Below are 25,209 nucleotides of genomic sequence, written 5' to 3'. Positions count from 1 at the left end.
CAATGTTTCCAAAGTCAGCCCCCACCATTCCCATCATTTGACGCCCCCCAGCTCACTTTAGCATTCAGTTCTTATGGTCCCTCTGACAAACTGTGCCTACTTCCACTGTCACCACTCTTCGCTTCCTTATTTCAACAAGAAAATCCACAGGCACAAAATGCTCTCTCTCTCTTCTCCGCCACGTAAGTGTGTCTATTTGCCCAGGTACCTTTGTCTGGCTCACTCCTGCCACTCCTCCCTTCAGATTCCAGACTCTCGTCCCTCGAGCAGATCCTGCTCAACCCGTTATCCCTACTCCATTTGAAATCTTCAGCCTCTGCCCTCTCTGCCAGCTTTTTCCCGGTGGCAATAAACAAGTCACTCATCCACAAAAAACAAATGAACTGGGCACCTGTGTGAGTTGCTTAAGCGTCTGCCTTTGGCTCAGGTCATGATCCAGGTGTCCCAGGACCCAGCCCAGCATCGGGCTCCCTGCTCAGCAGGGACCCTGCTTCCCCATCGGACCCACCCCCTTCTTGTGTGCACACACACTCAAATAAATAAAATCTTTAAAAAAAGAAAAGAAAGAAAAACAAGTGAACTAACAAATGACACAAAATCCCTTAATCATGCGTACTCTTCAGCCTTTAAATGACAGGACTTTCTGCTGCATTCCACATTACTAACCCTGTGTATGGCCATGATGCTACCCCCTGATCATTCCTAATGCAGGCTCCCGGGCTCTTCCTACTTATCCCATCTCTTCAACACAGCTGTTGCCCACAGTCCATCAGGAGCCCATTGCTCACATTAAGTCCTTGAGCACTTTTCTCAGCAGCCCTCACAATGTCAACTACAACATAAGCACCAACTCTTAAGTCTGAGCTCTGCCCTCTCTCCCGAAATTAAACACACATTTCCAACTTCCTCCTAAATACACCCACCTGGACATCCCACAGCCACCTCAAACTTAGCATGTCCATAACAGAGCTCATTCTCTTTTTCCCCCAAGCTGGAATCCTGCCTATACTGCCCAAATCAAGGAAGGCAACACTATTCATCCAGAAAAAAGAGTTGATCTGGTTCCTTCCTTTGCCCCCCACTCTCCCACCCCCTGTGCATTCTGTCACAAAGTCCTTCAAATTTTGCCTCTAATTATTAGACCAACCCAGTTTGCATTTCTTCCCTACTCCCTAGCTCAACCTCATTCCTCAACTGGTCAACTGCTACACCCTTTTAAAAGTGTGCTGGCTTCTAGCTTTGCTCTACTCAAAGCCATACTCTTAACACTGTCCCCAAGCATGTCACTAACTTTTCAGAGAGTCCCCATGACCATAAGGGTAAAACCCAAATTTCTTAGTGGGAGGCATCAGACCTTTTTTTTTTTTTTTTTAAGATTTTATTTATCCATTTGACATAGAGAGAGAGCAAAAGCAGGAACACAAGCAAGGGGAGTAGAAGAGGGAGAAGCAGGCTTCCCCTGGAGCAGGGAACCCAACATAGGGCTCGATCCCCAACCTGAGCCAAAGGCAGATGCTTAACAACTGAGCCACACAGGCACCCCAGGCATCAGGCCTTCTATATGTGGCCCCACCATTCTCTGTCTTGCACTTAATGTTCTATTAATAATTAATACCTGCCTGGTCTACCAGGTTGTTTGGGCCTTATGCCTTAGCCATCTGCCCTGCCAGAAACCCTCCACTGCTCTCTTCTGCCTAAAGCAATGTGCTTCTCACAGCACCGCTCTGTAGTGAATTCCTCCAGGAAGCTCACCCCACATGCCCAGAATGACCGAGGGCCCTTGCTTCCTCTGGCTTCTCGGAGTACCCACTACATACCCGTCATAGATCTTATTCTGATATATTGGTTAACTCTTCATTAGATTTACAACCACAGCATGTAGCAGAATGATTAAGTTGTGACCTTAACTGATTCCAACTGTCCTGTTTGAAGGTGTTTCCAAGTTTCTAGCCATGGCTCTCTTCTCATTCTATATAACTACTCTATACTTAATTTCAACTAGGTTTCAATGAACAAAGTTAATGATTCCTAAATCTTTCTCAATTCTACACAGCTTTCCTGAGCTCCAAGACCAATTTTCCAATGGCCCACTTAGATACACCACTAGAATTTCAAACCTAACCCACCTAGAATAAAATCATCATCTCCTCCCTCCCCATCCTGTATTTTCCACCTCAATCATTCCACCTTCTATTCAGAAAGAACCAGCCTTCATGTTCACCCCAAACTCAGCAATCAGCAAGGCACCAAGTCCTTCTGATGCTATGGGCTCAAGAGCCCTCAAAATGCCCCATCTTTTCCATTCCCATTATTGCTGCTTGAATTCACTCCAAAAGCCTCCTCACTGGTCTCCTATCTCCAGGCCACGCTTATTCCGGGCTTCAAAGGGGACTTTACTAAAATGCAAGCCCAGTGACAGCATTCACTAGAACAATCTCAAACTGTTCAGTCCCCTGGGTGGCAAAGTTCTGAGCAGTGAAGGTTCATCATTGGACCTCTGCAAACCACTCTAGCTTCATCTCCCCTCACATTCATCCTGCACAGCAGTCATAACAAACTACCTACAGTTCCCCAAAAGACCAAACTCCCTGACATTTCCAACCTGCGGCAGACACTGCACTGTCTCTTCTGCCAGAGCAGCGTTCTCCCTCCCATCTCACTGGTATGCTCTGACTCCTCCAGGATTCATTTCAAGTGGTACCTCCTCAGTGATTCTTCCACAGGACCTTCCACAGACATCGACCTCATCTCCTGCTGCAACACACTGCAACTGTTCCCATCTCCAGGCTCCCACCAGACTAGCTAGGAACCACCAGGTTTATTTTTAGAACCAAGATCCTCAAGTTCAATGGTGACATGGAATAATACACATATGCTATATTATATGGTCTGAAATAAATATTACAGATTTTGACACATCCTAAGCAGAGTCCAAACCTCACTGTTAGTGCTTTTAGAGATGAGATCAACAAATTCTGCTCCATACTATGGAGACAAGAAGGCCAAAAAGCAGATCAGCATATGCTTTTAGAGACCCCGCTGACAGCTCTCCAAACCCTGTGTTACCCTCTCCTCTTCCAAGAGCTGCACAAATTCCCAAAAGTACAAGAGTATCAGTTACTATATTACTCTGAAAATTGTGCATACCCAAGGAAGCAAGAACTCAAACAATTATCATTCTTTTATATACTTCATAACCTGGTATCCTTTAAAAATGATACACTGACATTGTTTCCAATGTTTCAGGAAAATGAAAAGTAGTCCTCACAGGACCTTTTAGGATTCCTGCCATGGTTCCATTAAGTGAATCTTGTAATTAACACTCCATCTGGTACTTCCCTATAACTCTAATAGCTCATATTTTAGTGTTGCTTTTTTTTTTTTTTAAGATTTTATTTATTTATTTGTCAGAGCGAGAGAGGGAGAGAGAGCGAGCACAGGCAGACAGAATGGCAGGCAGAGGCAGAGGGAGAAGCAGGCTCCCCGCCGAGCAAGGAGTCTGATGTGAGACTCGATCCCAGGACTCTGGGATCATGACCTGGGCCGAAGGCAGCTGCTCAACCAACTGAGCCACCCAGGCGTCCCTTAATGTTGCTTTTTTAAAAAAAAGTCCAAGTAGCCATGCAAATTCACAATACAGCACTAGAACCGTGCTATTATTTGCTATATTTACTGAATACTTACTACACACCACACACTGCTGAGAGCTCTGGATGCATGACTTACCTAATCCTCAGAGCAACCCTATGAAGTAGGCATTATCTGAGCTTATGAAGGTCAAGTCAACTGGCCAAGGTCATAACAGTAACCGGCAGAGCTGAATTCCAGTCCACTGTTTCTGGCCCCAAAGCCTTTAGCCACATAGTAATTCACCTGTTCTTTCACATCTGAGCTATGTTGTCATTTAATAAACATTAAGTATCTACTCTGTTCCAGGAGCCGGACTTGACATCAAGATTACAAAGATAAATAAGATGTGTTTCAGACTTCAAGCAGCCAGTGGGTTTTAGAGGTAACAAGGCATGGTGGGAGAGAGCATGGATTCCAGCGACACTGTCTGGGTGCAAATCCTTGCTCTACCATGTACAATATGTGACCCTGAGTAATTTACACCTGTCTCCTCACTGCTGCCTTTTTTCTTTTTTTTAAGATTGTATTTATTTATTTATTTATTTGAGAGACAGGGTGAGTGAACAGGGGGAGGAGCAGATGGGGAGAGAGAAGAGACTCTCAAGCAGACTCCACACTGAGTGCAGAGCCTGACGTGGGGCTCGATCTTAGGACCGACCTCAGACAAAACCAAGAGTCAGACACTTAACTGATTGAGCCACCCAGGCACCCCACATCTGCCTTCTCCATTGGCTGATGAGCACTAAATCGATTAATTCATAGTATCTAGTTGGTATTCAATAAATGTTAACTTATGATTTTTATTACTACAACTACTATTACAGCTGCTGCTATTAGCACCACCGACCAATGACCTGGTATTTGTAACAGAACAATGCACTATGGCACAATAATAAGGGCACCAAAGACAGGTAAGCCCAAAGGACCAAGAGAAGGTACTCAGGAGGAAGAGACACCTAACTTGACTCTCAAAGCACAAACAGGAGTCAACTGATATGGAGAAAAGAAAGATCAGCAGAAGCAGAAGAGTGTCTTCTAGGCAGGGAAACAAAACTCACACAGTAAGAATACAATTTTTTAAGAGAAATACAAAAAATAAAAAAATAAATAAAAAATAGTGAATTGGTGCTATAACAAAAGGAAGAGTATAAGGAAAGAAGAGCCTGAAAACTCTCCCTGGTATCTGACACATGCTGAGTATTACTGTATGTTTACTGAATTCAAAAGACAAGCTTGAAATAATTTGGCCACTGGCTTGAGGTCAACAAGTTTGGTTACACTTGGGGGAGTGGGGGGGCTCATAGCAGGTTTTACCAAAACTGAATTTACTCAGAAGTCACAGCACAGAAATGCTGTAGGTTAATTATTTTAATCTGAATTTAGCTTCAAAGCACACGCCCATGTTTAAACAGCATATTCTCAATCAACGACATGAGAACAGCAACAGCACAAAGGCCACATACCTGAGTATAAGGTGATATAAAACTCGTGATGCATACTAAGCCAGCATCTGCAAACAGCTTAGCAACTTCTGCGATGCGTCGAACGTTCTCCTCTCTGTCTTCAGGACTGAAGCCAAGATTCTTATTGAGACCCTGACGAATGTTGTCACCATCCAAAGTGTAGCATGGGATGCCATGGCACACCAAGTACTCCTCTAAGGCCATGCTCACTGTGGTCTTTCCTGCTCCAGATAAGCCTAGAAGCCAACAGTCCAAGCACAGTTCAAATGCAGCATTAGAAGGATAATCACTTAGTTATAAGGAATTAAAATCACAGGCTTAATTACATTCATTTTTCATAGCCATCTCTCAGTAACACTTTTCCTGCATTTCTCCATAAGATATATATCTGAGCTAGAAAAGCATCTGTAGTTCTAATAAAATAAGCATTTATGTTTTGGGGTTTTTTTTAATTACAACAGACGTTTATTTAAATTAACAGATTTGTAGCTCAAATAGTTCTCGACAGCACATTTCAGGTTTACTAACCTCTTAAAAATATCTGAGGGCAGCTGCAACCACAGATTTCAACTCCATGATTTCTCATTGCCCATTCTTCTCTCTGTTCTGTTTCCCAAAGAACTTCTTTCGGATGGGGTTCAAGGTAGAATTTACCCTCCTCGTATGGCCTCCACTGCTCATTAGGCAAAATCTGTTTCCTCCTGGTCAGATCCCGTGCCCTCTCAGTGTGAAACACTCTGTGGTGTTACAGGTTCTCAGGAAGCCTCAAGGCCTCCTTCACGTCATCATTCTGACATACTGTATCATCTCACGCTAACACTAGTTTCTTGAACTGCAGCACTGTGATACCATTTCTGAACACCCTCCAGCCCCCAGCTTAATGCTGCAACAGTAGGCCGTTCACCATTTTGATCCAAGACTACAGGGTTTCCTACTCAAGTATTTATGTTTTTAATAACTCCTGTCTATGCTCAAAGGTATCCTAGAAATTACTCATTTTCAAAGGGTAGACATTCTCTTCGTTCTCATTACCACTATTCCAACGCCACATGCCAAAGTAAAAACAGAGTGATATGCCCAAATTATTTCTGGGGAAGCAATAAAAAGGACAAAAGTAAGTAAAAATAATAATATAAAGTTATCTTTATATCCCAGGATCAATACATCCCATAGGCTACCATGATAAAAGTATCTGGGAGTCCAATTTATAATATAATTAATCTTGAGAGAATATCCTTACTTCAACTCACTTTCCTCTACCAATGTTTACTCACTAAATAACAAGGAAAGGAAAGCATGTATTTATGCACTAACACTTGCCACCCTGATGAGTATGTAAGTACAGAATTCACAACTAATGAAGCAAGACATAAAAATGGAAGTCTAGGGACACCTACATGGCCCAGTGGGTTAAGCCTCCGCCTTCAGCTCAGGTCATGATCTCAGGGTCGTCAGATCGAGCCCCACATCAGGCTCTCTGTTGAGCAGGGAACCTGCTTCCCCTTCTCTCTCTGCCTGCTTACTTGTGATCTCTCTCTTTCAAATAAATAACTAAAATCTTAAAAAAAAAAAAAAAAAAAAGGAAGTCTCACATACTGATTCCCTTGAAAGAAGTCATGATAATTTAGAAGGATGACTAAAAAAAAAGTGGATGATACGTTAGGAGGATCAATAGTATTACTTGCTTTATACATTAAAAACTTGTATATTGGGGTCCCTGGAGGGTGTAGCAGGTCAAGCACCTGACTCTCGGTTTCCACTCAGGTCATGATCTCATGGTCACTCAGTGTGGAGTCTGCTTGAGATTCTCTCTCCCTCCCTCTGCCCCTCCTGCTTGTGCTCTCTCTCAAATAAATCTTAAAAACAAAAACAAAAAAAAAAAACTTTGTATTAAAGGTTATAGCAGATGGTATTTTCCAAAGATGGCTGCGACAGAATTTCCCACCCTAAAACTTCTTTAACAATGTGACATGGTCACTGTCACAATAAGATGTAGAGTCTAATTCCCTACTCTTGAATCTGCGCTGGTGTTAGGATTCTCCTATCACCAAAAGGACGTAGTGAAAATGACAACAATGTGTGACTTCCAAAGCAGAGCCAGAAAAAGCTATTACGCAGTTCTCTTTGGACTCTGCATCCGAGAGAAGCCTGCTATTAAACACCCTGAGGCCACCATGCTAGCAAGATCACAAGCAAGTGGTTTCGTCAGCTAAGCTCCCAGCCGACAGGCAGCATCAAGTGAGTTAGTTAGTTAGTTAGGTGAGCCTTCAGACGTCAGGAAAACCGCCCCACTGAGCCCTCCTCAATTCCTTATCCACAACATGGTAAGCAAATTAAAATGGTTGTTTTGTGACACTAGGTTTGAGGTAATTTGTTACACAGTAACAGTAACTGAATAAAGAGATGGAGGCAGGGGGTTCTGTTTGCTATTGTTTTTAACTGGCAGTGAGCACTAAGTACGAGGGGGAAAAAACCCTGAAACCTGAACTTTTAGACTTTTTATATGAGACAACCTAAATGATAATAAAAGTACCTATTTATACATACATGTGTAAATATATTCATCTTATGTATGTATTTGAAACACAGTAAGAAGACTGCTGAAAATTTAATTACTGACATAGAAAATTTTATTGAGATGATTACAGAGAACACAGACAAGAAGGCAAAGAACTTAGAGCAATTAGAGAAAATTAACACAAAATTACAAGAGAGATAATCCAGAACTAGATAAGGAAAAATAGTGTATCTGAAGAAAAGAAACCAAATGTACTGGACTGAATAACTAATTCCCCTCCCCCCAAATTTATATACACCTGGAACCTCAGAATGTGGCCTTATTTGGAAACAGAGTCTTTGCGGATGTAATTAGTTAAATTAAAATGAGGTCATACAGTACCAGGATAGGCACTAAATCCAGTGACTGGTGTCACTACCAGGCCATATGAGGATGAAAGCAGAGACTGGAGCACTACATCTATAAACCGAGGAGCACTCAGTATTGCCAACAACCTCCAGAAGCCAGGAAAGCGGCCTGGAGCAGAATCTCCCTCAGAGCTTATAGAAGGAACTAATCCCACCAAAACCCTCATTTCAGACTCCCAGCCTCCAAAACTGTAAGAGAATAAATCTCTGTTTGAAGCCACCACGTTGTTTGAAATAACTTGTTACAGTACCCCTGGGAAACTAGGAGACCAACCAATCTAAAAATATAAAAGAAAGTTTATCTGAAATAAAATTCTGAGAAAAAACAAACTGCATTCCAGGAAAATGGCAAACCACTCAATAGCTTGACAGGTCCTGGTTAAGCTACTGAATTGCAACAAAAAGAAATCTTTACTTCCGTTTCCAACACTACTGTCAAAAAAAAACAAAAACAAAAACAAAAAAAACAAAGGCTAAAGAAAATCTGACAACATAATTAACAAGCTTGATCTAATGAACATTACAAAATATTATACACATCAGGGAATAGATGTTCTTGTCAAATATATATGAAAACTGATTATCTATGAGATCATAAAACAAGCACCAAAAAAATCTGATGAACAGTATTTATAAGCATTGTTAAATGATAAGATCAATGGAAAAAGCCATGTTCAAGAAAAGGATTACCCAATTTTTCTAAAGATTGATTTTCCCCCAAACTGACCTCTAGATAACAATGTAATCTCAAACTAAATCCCTACCAGATTTTGGAGGAACTGGTTAAACCAATTACAAAATTTATACAATAAAACAAAGAGCAAAAAGAAAAAAAGTCAAGATATTACTGACGACAAATATGGTAAGAGGACTTACTTCACTGGATTTAAAGACTTATAAGTATATAGTAAAAAGGCAAAGTGGTAATAATAGAGAACAGACCAACAGGACAGATCAGAGAGCCCAGAAACAAATCCACACATAAGTGGAAATGTGACATATGACAGTTGTCATTGAAGGAAAAAAAGGATGCCCTTATCAATATATGTTCTTGAGGCAAACAATTATCCACATGGAAAAAAAAGAAAATAGATCCCTCCCTTACTTGGACACAAATATCAACCACAGATGGATAAGGGGCCTAAATGAGAAAGGCAAAACTAAAATATAGGAAAAGAGATCATTTTTCAGGGATCCAGATGAAAATAGGAAAGTTTCTAAAAAGCAAAAAAAAATCAAATGAGTCTCACACTTCTTGACATCATTTAATACTGGAAGACAATGGAATAATATTTTAAGAATTACAAGACAAAAAAAAAAAAAAAAGTTGAACCAAATATCTATTTGACCCAGTCAAATCGTCGTAAAAGACAGGCATTCTCAAACATAAAAACTCAGGAAATTCAGAATCCAGTGAACACTATCTTTCAAAAACCACTTAATGATGAAATACAAACACTTAAAACTGGACCCAGAGAAAGAGCTCATGACTGGACATACCATAATCAAAGAACGGATGGTGAGTTGATGGATACAGAATCAATTTACTTACAGTACTCAAAAAAAAACAACTACAAAAATTTAAGATGAAGAATTAGGAAAATGTAAGAATCTAAGTGATATGAACCTGGACAATGGAAAATAACAATTTATCAACAATCTAGATATCAGAATGAGAAGAATGTGAGGATGGTGTCTTCCTTCACATAGAAACGGACTTGTCTACAATTGAAGCATGTAATTAAACACACACACACACACACACACACACACACACAAAACAAGAACGTTGCTTTTCACCAATCAGAAAATATTTTAAGTATTGGTAATATCCACGTTGATGAAGACACTAGGAAATGGAACTCCTCCCACACTGTTGGTAGGAGAGTAAACAGATATAAAATTTTGGTGGTTTATTTGGCAACATGCATCAAAATTTTAAATATGATTCTAGAAGTGCCAAAATCTAGATCAGTTAACCCTCTCAGCTGGTGGGCCTAAAGGCAGACTCTGGGAGAACCAGTGCGAGAAACAATCTCAGACCAATGCGAGAATCAATCAGAGGCCAAACCAAAAGGTAAATGACAGAAACGGATGAGAAATTCTTTATCACTCATTGTTCCTCTTCATATGGTTTACATCATCAGCTTCTTGAAAGCAGAATCTAGGTCTTGTTTGCATGCAAAAAGCTTATAGAATGTAATGTAGTTATCAACTAGAAAGTAATTCTGTGTGCATTTAAAAAAAGATTTATTTATTTTAGAGCGAGAGAGAGAGCACATGCATGAGCACACAAGCAAGAGGAGGTGCAGAGGGAGAGGAAGAGAGGCTGAAGCAGACTCCACACTGAGCATGGAGCTCTATGCAGCGCTCAATCTTGTGATACTGAGATCATGACCTGAGAAGAAACCAAGAATCAGACACTTAACCAACTGCACCACCCAGGTGTCCCCTAGAACGTAATTTTAAAATGCATTCTGGTTTTCCCCTTTTTTTCAACAGCAATTCCATAAAGAACAAAGGGAATTATTAAAATGTTATAATCCAGCAACGTTGTTAGTTACATATGGTGATGTTCCAGATACAAGGACAGCTCAAAATCTAAATAAATATGCTTCATCCCGGTTCAAGGCTGTCTATAAAAACCACCTTTTTTTTTAAGATTTTATTTATTTATTTGACAGAGAAAGAGAGTACAAGCAGGGAGAGCAGCAGGGTAAAGGAGAAGCAGCTCCTGCTGAGCAGGGGGCCCAATGTGGGGCTCGATCCCAGGACCCTGAGATCCTGAACTAAGCTGAAGGCAGACACTTAACTGACTGATGCAACCTGGGCGCCCCTATAAACACTGCTTTTGAAATTAGCTGGTTTATCTCTCTTGACTGTACCTGTTAGCCAAACTGTGCAACCACGAAAACCACCTCTGGTCCCCACGACCTGACCTCTCTTGTTCCTGCTGACATGATGAGCTTGATAGGTGACATTAGTTGCTCTCTGCATCCCCTGGAAAAAAGAAACAAAACTCAGATTCACCTGAGTCCTTTAAAAAGTAAACACATATTCCTTGCTGTCACTATTCTATATAACATGCCAAAAGCAAGGAGAAAGATTAAAACTAACAGCTTTCTTTTCTTTATAGTACGTAGCATGGCCTTTGGTACGTTACAGACACCAGTGAAATTAACCCTAGAACCACGGAGGAACACAAAAACTCTTACTACCGTGGCTTTACAAATGAAGATGTTAAACCTGAGAAAAGTTAAACGGGTTGGCCAAGTTCCCAGAACAAGGGAGTGATGGACTCTAGAGCCCAGTCTTCCACTCAGTCATTCATCCAGCCAGTATTTACTGAGGCCCTATCAGTATACCAAGTGAACTCAACAGGGTCCCTACCCTCACTGAGCTTGCATTCCACTGCATGGAGACAAAGCAGAGCAATTTATTGTAATATCAGAGTGACAAGTGCATTCAGAAAATAAAACAGGGTAAGACTGGAAAGAGGGATCAGGGATGGATGCCTCTTTACACAGAAGGACAAACAAACACAGCTGAGAAGGAAGCATCTAAGGAGACTCCTGAACGAAGCGTGGAAGGTCTGTGGGTAAGATGAAATGCATGATGGAAAAAGTAGACACACTGCTTATTTGTGGTTATTCCACAAAAAAAGTGGAATACAATTTTTCTTCCAAAATTTTCTTCTTAAACAAAAACAGCATAAATTTACACAGGCCTCAAAGAATCTGAGTAGCCATTTCTCCAAAGAAAAAATACAAATGACAAAACAGGCAGTTTAAAAGATGTTCAGGGATGCTTGGGTGGCTCAGTCAGTTGAGAATATGACTCTTGATTTCAGCTCAGGTCATGATCTCAGGGCTGTGAGACTGAGCCCCATATCGGGCTCCACACTGGGCATGGAGCCTGCTTGAGATTCTCTATTCTCTGCCCCACACTCTCTTTCTCAAAAAAAAAAAAAAAAAAAAATCAGTATCATTAGCCATCACAAAAATGCACATCAAATCAAAACCACAAGGAGACAGACACCTCTATAACCCACTAGAATGGCTATAATCAAAAAGATAGTAACAAGTGCTGGTGAGACTCTACTGAGAATTTAGAATCCTCAGACATTTACTGGTGAAAATGTAAAATAGTATAGCCACTTTGGAAAATAGCACTTTTACAAAATGTTAAAATATAGTTACTATATGACCAAATAATTAAACTCATAGATGTATACTCACAAGAAAGGAAAACATATCCATGGAAAACATATATACCTAAGTTCATAGCAGCATTATTCATAAAAGCCAGAAAGTGGAAAAACCCAATTGTCCACTGACTGAAAATTAGATAAACTATTTGAAAATTTATGTATCCATTCAATGGAATGTTACCTGGCAGTAAAAAGGAATAAAGTACTCAAACACGTAACAATTTGGGTTAACCTCAAAAACATTAAGCTAACTGAAAGGAGCCAGTCACAAAGATCACATATGGTATAATTCTATTTATCTGAAATGTCCAAAACAGGAAAATCTATAGAGACAGAAAGTAGATTAGTGATTGAGTGATTGTCTCGGGCTGGGAGATTGGGGGTGGGGGGGAAGCCCGGGGGAGTAACTGCTAATGGGTACAGGATCTTTTTGGGGGTGATAAAAATGCTCTAAAATCGTCTGTGATGACAGTTGCACAACTCTATAAATATACTAAAAATCATTTAACTGCACATTTTAAGCAGATGAATTGAATGATATGCAAATTATATCTCAATAAAGCTGTTTTCTACCCAAAACAAACAGAAAAAAAAAGAATTACAGAGTCTCTATTTCTCTTCCTATGGAGCAAAAACATAATTCAGATTCTTCTTCTTCTTCTTTTGTATCTTTTTAATTAATTAATTAATTTATTTATTTATTTATTTATTGAGAGAATGTGTGCACATGCACATGGCGGGGAGGGACAGAGGGAGAGAGAATCTCAAGCAGACTCCCAACTGAGCACCAAGCCCCAGGCAGGGCTCCATCCCACAACCCCGAGATTATGACCTGAGCCGAAATCAAGAGTCCAACGCCTGACTGAGACACCCAGGCGCCCCTAATTTAGGTTCTTTTTAGCAGCTTGTCTTTTATTTTATTATTATTAACATAAATGCATTATTTGTTTCAGAGGTACAGGTCTGTGATTCGTCAGTCTTACACAAGTCACAGCACTCCCCATAGCACATACCCTCCCCAATGTGCATCACCCAGCTACCCCATCCCTCCCACCCATCTCCCCTCCAGCAACCCTCAGTTTGTTTCCTGAGATTAAGAGTCTCTTATTGTTTGTCTCCCTCCCGGTCCCATCTTGTTTCATTTTTACCCTCCCTACCTTCCACAATCTCAAATTCCTCTCAAATTCCTCCTATCAGAGAGATCATATGATAATTTTCTTTCTCTGATTAACTTATTTTGCTCAGTGTAATAGCCTCTAGTTCCAACCACATCATGGCAAATGGCAAGATTTCATTTCTTTTGATGGCTGCATAGTATTCCTATATATATATATATATATCTCACATCTTTTTTATCCATTCATCTGTTGATGGACATCTAGGTTCTTTCCATAGTTTGGCTATTGTGGACATTGCTGCTATAAACATTCGGGTACATGTGCCCCTTCCGATCACTACATTTGTATCTTTAGGGTAAATACCCAGTAGTTAGAAGCATGTATTTATAAAATAGATATGTGACAGCATTTTTTGATAGGGTGTTTGTATTTGATACTGCTTAAAGCTCTTACTTTTCCAGACAGTTTTATTCAACACTCATTCAACTATTTACTGAATGCATACCACATGCCTGACATTCTTCTAGGTGCTGATGAAACAACAGTAAACAGTACCAATAAAAATCACTGTCCTCATGGGACTTATCTAGTCCTCACTTATCTAGTCTCTAGTGCAGTGATTCTCAAGATGTGGCCCCTGAGGGAGCAGCTTCTCCTGTGAACTATTAGAAATGTCAGGTCCTGGGATGCCTGGGTGGCTCAGTGGGTTAAAGCCTCTGCCTTTGGCTCAGGTCATGATCCCAGGGTCCTGGGATGGAGCCCCGCATCGGACTCTCTACTCAGCAGGGGGCCTGCTTCTTCCTCTCTCTCTCTGACTGCCTCTCTGCCTACTTGTGATCTCTGTCTGTCAAACAAATAAAAAAAAATTTTTAAAAGAAAAAAATGTCAGGTCCTGCCCCAAGGCCAAGGGAATCCGCCGAAACTCTGGGGTAGGGCCCAACAATCTGTATTTTAAAGACCTCCAACCGAGTAGGATGCAAGCTCGAGTTTGAAAGCCTTGGACTAATGGAAGGGGCCAAGGATAAATAAATAAATTATATAAGTTAGGCAGGAACAAATATTGAAAAGAAAAAAGTAAACAAAGCAAAATTGTGAAGAAATTTCAGAGAAATGACATTCAGACAGGGTGGCCAGCCAAGTCTTCAGCAAACGAGGACACTTAAGACTTGTGATGACTTCTGGGATTAGCGCCTCCAGACAGAGCGCAGAGTGAGCACAAGGGACCAGGGAAGTCTAGAATGGTGGCCGTGCAGTCCGAATGACTCACGTGAAGCCAACAATCATCAATTCAAAGCAACACCAGTCACCAGGTCCAGTGTTCCGCAGCAACTTCAAGGACACGGAAGGAAAAACAACCCGGATGGATCCAACCAGAGCTGTAGTTTGGCCAGAGGCAGGGGAGAAGGGGGGGGGGTCTTCAAAATGGGGAATAAACAGCCTTGCAACTATAGAAGCAGGAACCGTGGTTTTTTGTGGGTGGGGGGGTGGGGAGGGGCTGTTTTAAAAGTATGAATTTGTAAAGGAATATATTTCTGTCCAGATCAACTTTTGGATGGTAGTCCTTTCTAAAAATGGTCTCTGCCTGAGGTCCCAGATCTCTTTTCCCACCTCCCCCTCCACGATCCTCCAGTGTACAAGACAAAGCATCTCTACCTTTCTCAGTCCTACTATCACTCATTGCAGAAAACCCTTTGTGGCCAAAGGGACAATCTGACAATTCTTTTAACAGGCACACCACAAAAACTGCACCCCTCCCCCACTAATCATCTCATGAACAAACGCATTTCTAATAAAATTATGCTCTACATGTTCAATAATCACTTTTGAAAAATTATAATATGGATCTCCCTACCTATTTCTTTTCAATGAACTAATGAAGCAAACATTATTTTCCAGCTCGACATTTCCAAGATCTTAAACAAAAACAAGGTTCCACACACGGAAGTCTTCATCTCTTGGGAATCAGTGACACCTCTTCCCATCAGTCACTAGGTTCAGCTCCCAGCCCAGCTGCCTGGGGAGAAGGGAGCAGAGTCTGAGGGAGGGGGTTGAGGGGGTGGTTTCAGGAGGGTGCTTGGTGAGTTAGCTGCCTACACTGGCAGAACCTGTTTGACTGAGGTCATTTTGCTTTGGGGTTTATTCCAAGTTATTCTGCTTTAGGGCAAGAAGAAACATGTACCGGATGAATTTTAATTCATTCTGGCCCTGTAAAATATCTCTTGTTTTTCTTTTTAAATTGAGTAGAATGTCAAAGTTACCTGAGAAGCTATAAACAATGGAGGATGTGATCTGGAGAAAATACAAGATAAGCAGAGGCTGTCTATTTTAACCATGAGAAAAGAATGCTACCTCAGGGTTCCTTGCTCCAACCTTAAAAAACTTCTGGCAGCAGATATGGCAGTCTAAGGAGGCTTAATGTTAATGTGTGCTTGAGATTTTTCATATTAAAAAACACTCTTAAAAAAGATTTATCAAAATCTTCCACCTCCCAGTCTCTCTGAGTAAACCAAAGTGCATTTTTTTAAAAACTACTGGAATGGCAAGGTGGTGGCATTACGCCTGAATTTTACTGAGAATCTAAAGGCCACTTCCAACAGAAAAATTCTTTTAATCCGCCTTCCCTTCTTTTCCACCCATGTTAGCCAAATCCTTCCTAGAATTCCACCAGAAGAAAGGACATCAGTAAGTCACTAAGGCCAAGTGAGTGATTCTATATTCCTACTCTCTGTCTTCAGTGGCCTAGCTTCTCTCCACAAGACGGAGAAATCAGGCTTACAAATTTAAGAGGCTGCGAGGTTTGTAGAAACATTTATGTGGCTTGGTACATACACTCAGCAGTCCCTGTACTACTTACTGCCCATATGATTTGTTCTTTAGGGACTGTTTTATACTTTCAGCTGCCTTTCTATGTGTATATAGTTGGACTTTCTAGGGAGGGTAGGTCAAGCACATGAGTTAACAGTTCTATTTTCCCCAGTGCCCAACCTATTTCTGTGTGCCTAGTCAGTGCTAGTTAGATCTGAGGCATTTATTTTAAAGTATGATTTGTTTTCTCTGCATAACTTACAAATGAAATGCTGACTGACATTCAGAAATCCTTAGTCTAGCAGAAGTGGGATAATTCATTTCAAGAGAATTTACTCACTTTCTCCACTTGGGGCTAAACAACCATCGGTCCCGTTTCTAGGCTAACATCACAAGGCCTCTGATATTTGTGGAGCACATTTTCTACACACTCTACAAATGTCTGCCATGACGCACACAAGTGGCCCTGGGTACCTTTTCTGACCCACCATAATTTCCACATGGGCGGTTTTATTATTTTATCCACTTCCCTATGGGAGAAATTAACTTCTCCTATGATGTCATTTCAAGAACTGTATGCCTTGTGAGTTTACTATGATCTGATGAAAAACTGCCTTTTTAAGTGAAATCTGTAAAAGCACAGAGCATATGCCAAATATCAAGTGTAATTCTGGACTCCACATCCATCAGCCACCCCACTACCCCTCTTAAACTGAATGCTAAACAGTGTGGTCCCCAAAGAGAATCTCTGAAATGATAACAGGCATGTTTCTTTTATGTCTCAAGACGTACTATGGAGAGAGGGCAGAGTATCTCGTGAATAAACTGGAGAGATGGTAGAGTACACACAAGGAGAAGCCTTTACTTCACAAGAGTTACCGATGGCATCGTGCAGTTACTGACAACTGAAGTTAATCTTCTGAACATTAACAAGCCAAAGACAAACAGCAAAAGTGAAGATTATACATTCCTGGAGGCTGAGGAAATTTGAAAATGCTACGCTTAAAACCTTGCTATGGCAAAACACGTCACACAGCAGACACTGGAAGGATGTTTCTGGTCAGGAAGTGAATCTCAGGCTCCACCCCAGACCTTTGGAATCAAACGAAGTTCCTGGTAGGCTTACCTGATTGCTGTCAACTATCATGCACGTGCTCTGTATATACATGACAGCTCTCCAACAGGTCTGTTTTAAAGATTAAGTAACATTTAAATATTTAACGGGGATTTTATAATGTCAATACCTTTAATGGAAGGGCCCCTGGATGACCTCCAGGTGGAAAGCCCAGCTGTAAGAGATTCCTACAAGACAGAAATGAATCCAAGATTATTTGGTGATTGATCCTTTCTAGATACTGGGCATAAAATAAAATAAAATAAAATAAAATAAAATAAAAACATTTCAGAGGAGGAGACAAACTATAAACACATAAAGAAATCATTACACCATGACAGACCCCTGCGCCTCCCACCAAGGTAACTACACATAAGGAGCTCAGAAGCTGGGCAGACAAAAATACACTAACATCTCCCTCAGAAGTTGAAATTAACTACTAAAGCCATAGAATAGTACACACAAAAACGTGTAAATGAATGTTCACAGCAACATTACCCATAATAGCCAAAGAAGAGAAACAACTCAAATGTCCATCAACTGATGAACAGTTAAACAAAATGGTATATATCCATAAAATGGAATATTATCCAAACATCGGAAGGAATGGAGTTTGGCAACACACTACAGCATGGATGAACCTTGAAAACATTATGCTAAGTTAAAGAAGCCAGACACAGTAGGCCATAGGTTGTATGATTCCATTTATAGGAAAGTTTGGAATAGGGAAATCCAGAGACAGAAAGTAGATTACTGGTTGTCAGGAGCTACAGAGGAGGAAGGGGTAGGAAGAGGAATGAATGCTCATGGGTACAGGATTTCTTCTGGGTGCAATGAAAATGTTCTAAAATTGGATATTGGTGATGGTGATACAACTCCATGAATATAGTGAAAAAACAATGAACTGTACAAACATATGAGAGACTGAGGTAAGGGATGCAAGCATCAAAGAAACTAGAGAGAAGAGAGAGAATAATGGCTACATTCACCTAAAAATTAAAAAACTGGACTCCTATAAATGTCTAATATTCACATTCACTGGAAGGATGTTTCCGGTCAGGAAATGAATCTCAGGCTCCACCCCAGACCTCTGGAATCAAATGAAGTTCCTGGCATTTTTTTTCAGTTAAAACTCACTTGGTAAAGAACTAGATCTTTAAACGATATTTCACAGAAATAACTACCACTTAGGTAAATACCAAAAGGAAAAGTTATTCTCTTCACTTAAATTACTTAGGAACTTGCTTTCAAAACGATTCAGGGTTGGAGTTTGACTATTGTGTCATTAGTATGCTATAAATAATTGATCTGTCTCAGAACAAAAGATGGTCACTTCAATGCTGGTGGATGAGAAAATGGTATTATCCACTAGATTTTACTTTAAATTACTAAGTTTGCATTTCAGTTGGGCAGTTTTTTCTCTTCTTCTTACTCAAAGCCAAGAATAAAATAGTGTTTCTCAATTTCAGCATTAATGACTTTTAGAACCAGTTAATTATCTGTTGAGGGCACTATTCTGTGTTCCGTGGGATGTCTAGCAGCTTCCCTGGCCTCTATCCAACAGATGCCAGAAGCCCCATAGTGACACACATAACAAACAAAACTGTCTCCAGACATCACCAAAAACTCCTTTAGGAGTGGCAGAATTTTACCTGGTTGAGAACCGTTGAAGTAGAGTACTACCCCTCAAAAGTCAATGTAACAGACCCAGGCAAAGCTCATTTCATAATTCACACTGGCCACAGATCTGCTAAGGGAAGGCAAACACTGCGGTACCCTACCAGAAGTCAGGGCTGCAGAATCGCCTAGAAGCAGGATTCCAAAGAAGCCACTAGCTTGATATTTCCTTCCCCTAAAAGTAAAAATGAATACATAAATACATAGAGAGTAGAAAAAAGTGTTGGCAGCCATCCCAAAGGTATTATCTAGACCTGCCCTGTCCAACCTTCTGAAACCATGAAAATGTCCTACACTGCACTACCCAAAACACTGGTCACTAGATCCACATGGCAATGTGGCATGTGAAATGAGGCGAATGCAATGAAGGAGGAGAACTCTTTATTTCACTTAATTTTAACTAAATTTAAGTTGCCACATGTGGCTAGCAACTATCAGATCAGACAACACAGATCCAGACCTTGCTATCATTCTTGTTATTGGTGTTAATCAACATAAAGAGTCCATTCTCAGTAGAGGCTGAGTTTCCCTCTTCTTTATGCAATTTTTCCAGCAGCATCTCCCTGGCTTCCAGAAGGAAGATCAATACCTATGCCTGACCACAGTCAGACCAAAGTTTTGAAGAATGAATATACTGGCCTCTTCCCACCTTTTCATCAGCTGTGTGTTCCATATCTGCAGGCTCATTTCTTTTTGTTCCACCTCGGTCTTCCCCAAAATCTAGAACAGGCTACTGCCCTTCTAGAAAAGGCATATAGCACTATAAGGAACAAATGGCTCGAAAAAGTAGAACCGGTAAAAGGAAAAATTATCTTATTTGTTTACCTTTTCATTAACTCACTGCTACAGAAAATGCAACATCCATGAGAGTGGATAGGATTTTTTTTACCACTGTATCCCCAGCACCTAGAACGAAGGCTTGCACAAAGATGATATTAAATATTTGATAAATAAATAATAACAAGAACACCTTAAATACTGCTCATGTGCCAGGTACCACCACCGTGCTTCAAATACACTGACTTATTTAAACCTTATGGCAACGCTAGAAGGGATGTACTATTATCCCCACTATAAGCTCTGTTTTATTATCCACATTTTTACCTTTGAGGAGAGGGAGGCTCAGAGGCATTAGGTAACGTGCCCATGATCACACAGGTGGTTAATGACAGAACTGTAATTTGAGCCCTACCATGTATGGAGTTCATTCTCTAACTTAAGCTATGCAGAGATATTAATGTTGTATAGGCTTTTCATATCTGAGGCACCAAAGCTTACTCTATACAATACTCCTTATCCCCATCCTGCTGTATGAGCAAAGTGTAGACACAGCACATCTGTAATGAAATCTCACTACATAATCCATGGTAAGAGCAGCATGCAACATAATACAGGGGTGCAAACAATTCAGCAACATGCAAGAGTGTGTGCACACAGAAGAGCCATGACATATGGTAAAGTAGCCCACAGCTCTGAAGATTTTAGTAAGTAATAAAGGCTAACAGGCATCTCAGGCAGAAGGAAAGGGCTTGTGTAAAACCATGAGGATGGAAGGTATGGAAGGGATGTTGAGGCTGGAGATAGGGAGCTATGGAAAATTTGGGAGTGGTGGGAGAGAGGGGAATGGAAAGCCAAACCACAATGAGACTATATGTGCTTCTGAATATCAGATTACTCTGTGGGCAGTAGGCTCCAACTCCACCATGAGGCAGGTCTAAGCAAGTAATTCAAGCCAACATGATTTTACCAAATGGGTAAATAAACTTGGGCCCGAACTGAGTGCCCCACATTTCCCTCAGCCCAGCTAACACACTCCTCCCAAGGGCAGATAAAAGCTGATCCCATTGGAGAAAGGCTCTATCAGATGGAGAATGATATTCATTACATCCAGTGCTTTGTTGGACTGAGCTAAGAGGAAGCTAATGGAGCAAGTTCACTCCTGATTTCTCTTTCCCATTCTTGTAGACATATGGAGACACCTTCCTGTAATACTAATTAACATTCCCAATCCTGTAACGTGACATTTTCCCATGTCTTTGCCTATCTCTCATGAATACACTTCTTTTACCTGCTCTTTCACAGGAGATACTAACCAAAGCTTAGGACTTACTCTCTTTTTTCTCTGTTTTCTCTAACTCAAATTTAACCATTAAATCTTTATTTCCAACCTTAACCCAATTCAGTCCTTACCGTTGTGTTGTCCACATGTTGCTACTGAGTATTTGAAAAGAGGCTGGTCAGAATGTGTACACGTAAAATATACATTTAAGTGAAATATCTTAGTAATTTTATATTGATAATGGTAGTATTGAAGTTACATTTATATTGAAATGACTGTTTTAGATATGTTGGGGTAAATAAAATACATTATTAACATTTTTTTCAACCTGTTTCTTTTTACTGTCTGTAATGGGCCCTCTAAAATTTTAAACTATATATGTGGCTCACATTACATTTCTACTGGAAAGCATATCTACTAAAGCTGTCCCTCACACTCAGCAAGCTGAAAACTGGATCCACCACTAACAAACTCTATGACCTCTCTGTGCCTCAGTTTCTTCATCTGTAATGTAGAAATACTACTCGTAATGATGAGGATAACTAAAAAAATAAATAAATAAATAAATAAGAACCAGACATAATACTTACTGTATGCCAGACACTGTTCTAAGCGTTTTTCTTATATTAGCGCCTTTCAATCTTCACAACACCCCAGTAAGACTAGCATTTCCATGTAATAGAGATAAAGATACAGATACAGATACAGAGAAATTAAGAGACTAGCCAAAGATCACATGATTAGTAAATAGTGGAGCCCAGATCTGAGCCCAGACAGCTTTAAAGACTATCTCTCATGACACCCACTTCAGAAATGCTGCAAAAACTCCGTAAGTTAATTTAGGTAAAACATTTCAGGCAGTACCAGGTACACAGTAAACTCTCCTTCAGTGTTTAACTATTATCACCATTACCCCAGCCCCCAACTTACTTCCCCATTTCCCAGCATGTCACCACCCTCCTCCCCATTTCCCAGGACTAAAACCTCAGGATCAACTTTTAACCAGCCTCCCTCTTTCATCCCCTAATTCTAGTTAGCTCCTTCTTAACCTTCTTTGAGCGTTTTTAACGCACCTATTCCACTATTCCCACCACCACCTTAGCCTAGCTCTTTGTACCCTCACACTCAAATTCATACCAAGGAAAACTTAAAACAGTGCTCATGCACTAGGCATGCTTCAAATCTATTAACTCATTAAAACCTCACTATAACCCCGTCTGTTCTACAGGACTTCCACATCTGGGCTCTAGCAGTATTTAATTTCCTCAGTAGCCCAGGCTTCCTAGAAATCCAATTTCATCATGTGATGGAAACTTAAAACTGTATGGATGTGTTCTTTACACTAGTGTCTATCAGCTGACTTAAGTATGTGAAAGGGAAATATGAGGGATGTTCTCTATTGGGGCAAAAAAAGACTTCTAAGGCCCATAAAATTAAAAATTCTAGTCTCCTCAAAAACTTCCCACAGAATCAGGTCTTAACTCAGCAAAGCCCCACCTTACCCATTCAAACGTCACTCCACTCCTCAATAAAAATTCTCCAGAGTTGGGACGACTGGGTGACTCAGTCAGTTAAGTGTTCAACTACTGGTTTAGGCCAAAGTCATGATCTCAGGGTCAGGAAAGGAAGCCCCAAGATGGGTGGCATGCTCAGGAGGAAGTCTGCTTAAAGATTCTCTCCCTCTGCCCCTCCCCCAACTCACTCTCCCTAGACCTCTGCCCCTCTCTCAAATAAATAAATATATATATATATTTTTTTAAGATTTTATTTATTTATCTGACAGAGATCACAAGTAGGCAGAGAGGCAGGCAGAGAGAGGGGGGAAGCAGGCTCCCCGCTGAGCAGAGAGCCCGATGCGGGGCTCAATTCCAGGACCCCGGGACCATGAGCCAAAGGCAGAGGCCTTAACCCACCACGCCACGCAGGCGCCCCAAATAAAAATATTTTTTAAAAAAATTCCCCAGAGTAAACAGGTTTCTTCATTGTTCCTGGAGTAAAAATAATATTAATTCTTATTCCTAGCCCTTATTTATTCAGTGCCCCTCTGACTCACAAATCTGAGTACATTTCACCTCCATAAACCTTCCCCAAACACCCAGGATAAACTAATCTCTGCTCTAAATTTCGATAAAACATGTCTTACACCACTCACTGTGGTCTGATATATTCATCACCTGGCAAATGCCACTTACAAGCCCAACCAGGCCATGAGCAACTGGAAGGTAAGCATATTTCATCTTCTCCATGAGCAGCACAGGACTCTACAAAGAACACACAACTATTCGGCAAAAGTTGATAAATAATGGATGGTGTAACTGGAATTATCTGTAAATACCTTAATTTAGCCAACCTTATTTCCCTAACTAGGAAATACTTCAAGGGACAGGAGCAATACTCAATTACATGGTAGTGATTTCATCGAAACTTCAAATTCATTATTTTGTTTACTCCTCGAAACAGCCCAGTGAAATGCACACTATTACATCCTTGTTAAGTCGGCTGAGGTTCAAAGAGATAGACGGTTTTCCCTTAGAGCACTCAGCTACCAAATGACAAAGCTGGGACCAAAAACCACGCCAGTAGCCCAATGCTCATTCCAGTGTTGTAATTCACCTTTATCTCCTTTCCCTACTTATCATGTTAAGGTTAAAAGGAGAAAGGAATCCGATGAGAATCCTTGGTAAGAAAAGATACGGTAAATTCACTTCAAACGAGTATTTGCCTGAAATGGCTTTTTTTTTCTTTGACTCATCAAGGGTAATGATGATTTGCAAGTCTGCATTTAAAATTAAACCTCGTGATGGTATTGTACTGTGAAATAAAAACCCATCTAAATTGAAAACCATTTCCTTTCCTGACTCAAAAGTTGGACACTGCCTCCCCCTCCCCCACTGCAATCTGCTCTATACTTACAAAATCTTAACGCTGTTGATCATCAAAGAATTAAGGAAGGAAGCAATCTTCTGAGGGCACAGCACTAGACCATCAAATCCAACTGGCAGTTCTTGCTAAACGTTATAAACCATTAGTCTTCCCATACCTTACTGTCTCCAGAAATCGAGTCCTTAAAACTCCATCATGTTATTTGTTAGACATTCCAATTTAATACCGAGCCACAAAGAACCTCAGTTCAGAGCAGTCTCAACTCATGAATGGCCACATTGTTGGGTACTCTCCCTTCACACTGAAACTCAGAAATGGAAAGACGTGGAGATGGATCCAAACCTAGGCTAAGTGCACCGGCAGAGCCAAGAAAAACCAGAACGCACCAAACGCGCCCGCCTCCGCCTCCTCTGCAGACCTTCAGGCCACTTCAAGGGATGCGGGCAGCATCCCCCGTCGGGGGTTTACGCTTCAGCAGCCGACAGCTCACTCTCAAAAGATTATCTTCCAGGTCTCTTCTGAGCCGAGGTGCTGGGGAAGAGGGCATTCTTCGCCCCCAGAAGGTGGGTCCGACCGCACTCCGCGCCCAGCCGGAGACCCCCGCCGCGCCAGCCCGTCTGGTACCCCCACCGCTCCAGCTGGGAGGCGCCGCGGCCTCGGGTACCATCCCCGAGTCCACAGAGGATGCAGAGGAGGCGGGAGGAAAGCAGCGGCTCCGGAACGAGCTGCAGCCACAGCCTCCCAGAGCCTCCTTCGCTCCACTGCCCCGACTCACCCAGTTCTGCGCATTATTGCTCAGCTTGACTTTCTTGCACAGGCTCCCAGGGACCTCCATACCGCCGAGTGCGCGCGGGTGCCGGGATCCTCACCTACCCGAGCGTACCAGGAGGAGAGGCCGGAGGGGGCGGGACGGGAAGGCGGGGCCTCTTCGCGCTGGGGTCGGCGCGCACTTACGTACGCACGCGCTCGTGCTCGTGCCTCTTGCGTGGCGCGTCGGTCGCGCCTCCGAAACGGGTCTGGGAGCTGAGGTATGTAGGGAGGGGCGAACCGGCGGGCGCGAACCTTAGGCCAGAGTTGGGGGCGGGGCTTTAGAGCTCGGAGCACGCGCGACGCTCCTCCCTCTCGATTTTGAGGAAGGGGCGGGGCCTGGTAAGGTAGTCGTGGAAGTTTCCTGACTTCTCCCCAGCCTTCCCCCTCGTGCTGCGCAGGCGCTGAGTCTGGAAGCGAGTGGCAGGCGCGGGCCGCCCACGCAAGGGCAAAGGAGACCTGGCTCTCAGCTTTTAGCACGCTGGGCTCCCTTTCAGCTGATGCTGGTTGGGAGAAGA

At 41.6% G+C, this 25,209-nt stretch overlaps 1 protein-coding gene across 2 annotated transcripts in view; it reads right to left on the bottom strand.

Moving 5' to 3' along the window:
• The window catches only part of PAPSS1 (3'-phosphoadenosine 5'-phosphosulfate synthase 1), a 97,710-nt gene extending 72,899 nt beyond the window's left edge, over positions 1–24,811 (bottom strand). The window contains exons 1-4 of one of the 2 annotated variants that reach the window (XM_032860311.1): positions 19,768–19,790; positions 17,396–17,453; positions 10,904–11,018; positions 5,094–5,329 (exon numbers count right to left, since the gene is read on the bottom strand). In XM_032860311.1, coding sequence (XP_032716202.1) covers positions 5,094–5,329; positions 10,904–11,018; positions 17,396–17,453; positions 19,768–19,775 — 417 coding nt within the window. In that variant the 5' untranslated portion in view covers positions 19,776–19,790. Of the gene's footprint in view, positions 1–5,093; positions 5,330–10,903; positions 11,019–17,395; positions 17,454–19,767; positions 19,791–24,659 lie in introns of those variants that run through there. The other variant, XM_032860318.1, reaches the window with a different exon arrangement.
• Between the last annotated feature and the right edge of the window lie 398 nt (positions 24,812–25,209).

This window comes from Lontra canadensis, unplaced genomic scaffold (genome assembly GCF_010015895.1).
Source record: "Lontra canadensis isolate GAN:19392208 unplaced genomic scaffold, GSC_riverotter_1.0 scaffold1, whole genome shotgun sequence".
In the NCBI taxonomy this organism is placed as follows: Eukaryota; Metazoa; Chordata; class Mammalia; order Carnivora; family Mustelidae; genus Lontra; species Lontra canadensis.
This window is presented reverse-complemented; position numbering and strand designations above follow the sequence as displayed.